This window comes from Siphateles boraxobius, unplaced genomic scaffold, assembly GCF_051911475.1.
Source record: "Siphateles boraxobius isolate OS27281-9 unplaced genomic scaffold, OSU_SipBor_1 22, whole genome shotgun sequence".
NCBI classification, from domain to species: domain Eukaryota; kingdom Metazoa; phylum Chordata; class Actinopteri; order Cypriniformes; family Leuciscidae; genus Siphateles; species Siphateles boraxobius.
Window position 1 is genome coordinate 6,275,088 of NW_027508833.1, and position 6,000 is coordinate 6,281,087.

At 36.1% G+C, this 6,000-nt stretch overlaps 1 protein-coding gene across 3 annotated transcripts in view; it reads left to right on the top strand.

Annotated features, from left to right (window-relative positions):
* The window catches only part of rps6kl1 (ribosomal protein S6 kinase-like 1), a 39,687-nt gene extending 34,240 nt beyond the window's left edge, over nucleotides 1-5,447 (top strand). For 2 of the 3 annotated variants that reach the window (XM_077238520.1, XM_077238521.1), the window contains exons 11-12: nucleotides 683-778; nucleotides 2,948-5,447. In XM_077238520.1, the coding sequence (XP_077094635.1) occupies nucleotides 683-778; nucleotides 2,948-3,058 (207 nt within the window). In that variant the 3' untranslated portion in view covers nucleotides 3,059-5,447. Of the gene's footprint in view, nucleotides 1-682; nucleotides 829-1,596; nucleotides 1,814-2,947 lie in introns of those variants that run through there. The other variant, XM_077238522.1, reaches the window with a different exon arrangement.
* Nucleotides 5,448-6,000: the final 553 nt, after the last annotated feature.

A 6,000-nucleotide genomic window follows, 5' to 3' on the forward strand; every position in this document is an offset into this window, starting at 1 on the left:
TAAAAGTGTGCCATATGCATTAGACATTCAGCCACCAGTCTGTGGGCGTGATGTCTGAGGCTGAGACTACAGAAGCATGAGCGCACGTAAGGTGAGAGGCATGCCAGGTCTTAAAGATCTCCTCATGAACCTCAGGGAAGATCGTGCCAGCTTTTAGGAATTGGTCTACCGGCAGCAGCTTGACTGGAGGTTACCACTTGTCCATAAGCTTCCTTACAGGCTCAGCAGGGGAACCAGCTCAACCTTTGTGAGGATCCTCAGCAGCTCCTTATTCATATTTGTGCGAAACTCACCCAGACAGCAACATAGTGTTGGGCCGGATCTGAGCCGACACTATGTTGCTATCTGGACACTCACAGCCGTCTGTAGCGTTGACATTTCTTACATGGAGCTCCACTCCTATCTCTCCGACGCCACTGTGGACATAACATCCTCATCATCCTCAGATGTGCCAAAAGTAACTACATCATGGGCTCCAGAGGAGGGGCGAATGCTAGCGCGACCAGGGCAGAAAACACAGCAATTGTGGTCATCCTTATCTTTGAGAAGTTCCCCACAGGAAGAACCACCTTTGTTGTCAGCTACTGATGCAATGTTGAGTGAACTTAACTCAAAAAGGAACAGCAAATCTCCTTGGTCTTGAATGTGTTGTTTTCACCTGTTCAACTTTGTTTCTCTCCAGCCGCTATGGCAGTGCCACCCTACAGGCGTTCACCCTCACACTCCACTCCATATCCCAGAGTTCATCAGTTCTGCAGCCGCCTCGCTTCTCACTGAGGTAACTGCTCTCTGAATACAAATTGATAGGACAGTGTGTGCAGTGCTCGAGTCGTGACAACTAGGGCTGTCACTTTTGTGAAAAAATCCTGTTCGATTTTTGAGACATGTGTTCATTGAATCGATTGTAAAATCGACTTTCCATGTCTAAAGACGTTTCCATTTTCAACACCAAATATTGGCAAATCCACGGACAACTAACAGGGCATTAGGACGAAGGTAAAAAGGGCGCTTGTGGGCGCTGACCCAAGTCAGCAATATTTCTGATGATTTATTTGCGTGAAGTTTTTTGCACAATGACAAACAGGAGTGCAACATTCAAGGATTGAAATTAACACCCGCCAAATTCGGATGAAAATGAACTTTGTCGGGTAACGCTGTCATATCACGAGCCAATTTGGCGTGTTTCTATGTTTACTCACTTTGCTGGGGAAGTTCGTGTAAGCCAAATCTGCGCGGATTTAGCGCAAATACGCAACTCGTGAGTCCTCATGATATATAAAATACAGCGTATTGTGCAGAATCTGCGCATTTCTGGCTTGCTTGAACACACACGTCACTGATCAACAAATAACGGCGCGGTTGTTCACTTGCACTGAAGTAATAGCGAATATTAAAAAGCATTTGGTTAACAGAAAAGACATTGTTATTTTCCAACATCCTACATGTTCTGTGTACTGTATTGATCTGTCTACCTAAAACACATTTTTGGTTAAAAAAAAAAAAGGCAGTTAAAATCGATTCCCTATTTTCATTTTCGAAACTTGTGTTGGTTGGTCCGATCGATTGTGCAATCGATTTTCGAACGTAAAGTTACAGCCCTAGTGACAACCACCTATTTATGTAATGTAGAATATTCACAATAGAAAAGAAATTGTTAGATAAATAGAGAGGACATTTCTCACCAAAACATAATTAAACCTATAATTTTGAACCATAGTATGTAAAAAACCTAAAACAAAACATAATATAACGATGCACTGAAGTGTAACAAATCAAAGTCAACAATGTATTCCAAAACAGATTTATATATATATATATATATATATATATATATATGTATATATATATATATGTATGTATATACACAAGTACAATATCACATAAAATTTCAAAGAGATATATAAATCAGACTTGACAATATATTCTGAATTCTGAAAAAAAAAAGAAAAGAAAATGCACTAACTTATGACGAATCTGGTAAGGTTTTTGTAAATGTAATTCTTTTTAGGACCCTTGTTTCCACCTACGGCGCCACCAATTGGTTTTTTTCGCACATGACAACAGTGACCAGTTCTAACGCAATGGCAAAAGTTCCAGTAAAGCATGCAACTGTTCTGTCGTTGAGCACAGACGAGCACTGAACAATATTGACCAAAACATGTCACAGCTGTCTTATAAACACCTCAGGAACTGTGTACACTTGTGTAAAAGTTAAAAATGATGATGAGAGGATCAATGTAACTCCACAACAACTACATAAATGTCTCCACTAACATTCAGAAACATCTAAAAGTGAAACTTCTTGGGTCTATCCGTAATGCTGTACTTTAGCTGAAATTTCACAGACACATTCTGGGGACACCATAGATTTATATTACATCTTGTGAAAAGGGGCATATGTCACCTTTAATGGATCGTTTGGCATTCATACTGCATTCACGGCACACATCTATATACGGTATACATAATTTAAAATGAAATAGGTTTCACAGTAAACATTCCATCTTGCATACATATCCACTAAACGATTTGAATATAGTTCATACTGTATCTTGAGTAAATTTGGTTGTCGTGAACACACCGTCACTCCACTCAAACCGGTTGAAGTGATTAAAACCAGTGGTTTCTGAGTAGTGAGACTCTAGACTTCCTTCGAACAACTTAAAATCATCAGAAATATATGTACATAAATGCCTTAAAGCATACATGGAAATTGCATGGAATACTAGTAAGAACATAAATGCAGTGTGTAAACTGTACTTATTAATGTTCCGCATGTATAATCTGTACTCATAAATGTGTTTCTGGTGTATCACCGTTTTGTTCTAATGCTTTTTCTATTAGTATATAAAACCTTTTCTCTTGTCTTTGTATTTTCTTCATAACTGTGAGCCACCGCTGAATTGCATTCCCTGAATGCAAGCATTTCTCCTCATGTTTCCCGCAGTTGCTCCAGTGTGATGCGTGTTATCGTCTGGGATCAGGAGGCGGTGGCGTGAGCGACATCAAGTGCCATCCGTTCTTCACCTCCGTGCCGTGGCTCACACTCACGCCGTAGTCCCGTGTGAAAGTATTCACCCCCTCATCTGTTTCTGCTGTTACACCTTATGTGTTTTGCACAATAATCAATACACTGAGGCTGAGTTTCCTCTCTTTCATATATACAGTCAAACCAAAATATTTCAGACACCAGATATAATTTTTGATATTTTAAAAGGGGGACACTATATTTTGCTATCATCACTTACATAAATTAACTAAAGTGAACTGTGACATATTACACCAAAAAATTCTTCATGCAGTGACTACCAGTAAAATCTATAAAAAATTGGGATCAAAAATTATTCAGACACTTTGACCTGATCGTGTTTTGCTGAAGTGTTTTTTCTTTAATTGCTAATGCGACCTTATTACACCACAGACTGAACAAAATGAAGCAATGCTTGGTAATTTGTTGAGCTAAACTGGTATTGTCTAATTGTGTAGTTAAATTAAACAGCTGACAGATATTCAACATAATTCATCTGTGGGACAGTCTAACAGAAGGATGGACAAAACCAGTGAAATATCAACTGATCTGATAACTCTTGAGTTCTTGTCATATTTTATTACCATTTTCTGAACTATATTTGTATTTCCCCTTGAAAATATTTCACAACAACTAAACAATGTTACCCAGCTAATACAAATACATTGTAAGGGTGTTTTACTAACGTTCCCATTAAATAATGAAAATGTTATTTCTGAATGTTCTAATTTACGTTTTATTTTTGGTTATCTGAACGTTAATTAAACATTGCATTTTAGCATTCTTCAAACATTATGGGAACGTTACTGTTGAATGTTCTGAAACTTGCATGATTCTTTCTATTTTTAATAGTTATGTGTAAAATTATTTCACTTTTGGCAGGTCAAGAAAATAGGGAGTCAAAATGTGAAATATTAAAAGCTGATGTGTTAATGCTATACTGCACATTTTGACAAATATACAGTCTGTATATTTGGGCGTTTCTGCATTTAATAAATTACCATATGGTTTTATGGACATTATATAAAACTACATACTAATGAAATGGTAAGAGTAGTGAGCTAGTATGCTATTCCAAACATGAGCTAAAAGTGTCAGGTTATCAACTCATTTTTAAAAGTACAAAATCAAATATTCCCTGTGGTGTTACAGTTAACACAAGCTCATAAAAACCACATGCATAATAATTATAAAAGATTGAGTTCATACTGATTATAATAGTTTTAGGTGGAGTTTAGCGCGTCAGTTTCCCTGGTATTTTTCAGCATTACTCGTGAGAGTGGAAACACCTCAGTATGCTTTTATTTGACCAGACGGCAGAAACAATGAATGTGGGTGAATCTTTACTTAAGCTCTGAAGTGGATCACAGCATTGATCCTGGGGGATTGATCGATTCTTCATGTACTTTTACCACCATCTAGTGGAACCAGGAGATATTTCTCCACATCAGCAGTTTTCTACATCACACACAGACCTGCAGTGAGCAAATGGATCCAGGGAAGCCCTTTTCTGCCATATAAGAGAGGGGGAAAAAATCATGCTTTTGTAAATCATAATTTAAAAAAAAAAAAGTCAACACTGATTTAAAAGTAGAAAATCTGACATGAAAAGCCAAAATTATGACATACTGTCATATTTAATCGATGAAAGTCGAAATTATGACAATCATGAGACAAGTAGATATATGATTTAAAAAGTTATAATTATGACAAAAATCATACTGTCAACATTATAATTTAAAGTAGAAATTCTGACATAAAAGGTCAAAATTCAGATGTAAAAAGTCATTGTGATGATAAAGAAATCCTTTATAATTTCAAAATTGACACCATCGACTTTATCACAAAGTAGAAAATCTGACATTAAAAGTCAAAACGATGTCATATTTAATATAGATGAAAAATCAAAATGAGTAGTCATAATTATGAGACGAAAAGTAGATATAGGATTTGTCATAATTATGACTTGTAAAGTAGAAAGTAGAAATTTATGACATAAAAGTCAAAATTCTAGTAAAAATGATGACGTACTAAGTCATTTAATATAAATAAAAAATGATGTGATTGTCAATTATGATACAGAAAGTCAAAATGATGACATTTAAGAGATAAAAAAAAAAGTAAAATGATGACATACCAAGTCGACATTGACTTAAAAAATGATGACAAGTCGAAATTCTGACTTTAAAAAAATCACATTATGATATAAAGTCGAAATTGTGACAGTTAAAATCATGGCAAAAAATCATGACTTTTTTCTTTGTGACAAATGGTCTGGAAGGTCGATTCGAAGCATTACAACTTTGCACTTGCTGTTCTGCAGATAAAATGCAATATTACCAAACATCTAATCATATGTTTAATTGTCTTTTCTTGATCTTACGTGATTGCATTCATTAAAACCACTCATTTCTTACAAGTTGTTGTGAATTATTCTGAAAGACAAACACAAATGCATATCTGTCGGAGCAAATATATTAGCAAGTGTAAATCTGATTAGAAGCATAATGTGATCTTTGAAATTAGTTTTAAAAAGCACCAATGCAGGTGTGTATATGGTTTGTAATCTTTTCAGGCGTGAGAATAAAAAACCAAGTGACCTCAAAGCATCTTTAGCATGTGAGCTTGTCACCACACACACCAGACCTGCACTGTACCTTACTTTCATATTCTCCAGAAGCCTTGTGAGCGTGTTCAACACAACCACAAACACACACACGGGCTCTGAGGGAAACTTCACCTCATGCTGCATTAGTAATATGTGTGTCTGGTGTGGAGTCCCAGTGCAGCAGCATCTCGGGCTCCTTAATATACATGTGAAAAAAAAAGTGTCAAATTTTGACTTTACAACAATTGCAACTTTATCTCACAATTCTGACTTTATAACATAAATGCGACTTTATATCTCACAATTCTGACTTTATAACATAACTGCGACTTTATATCTCGCAATTCTGACTTTATAACATAAC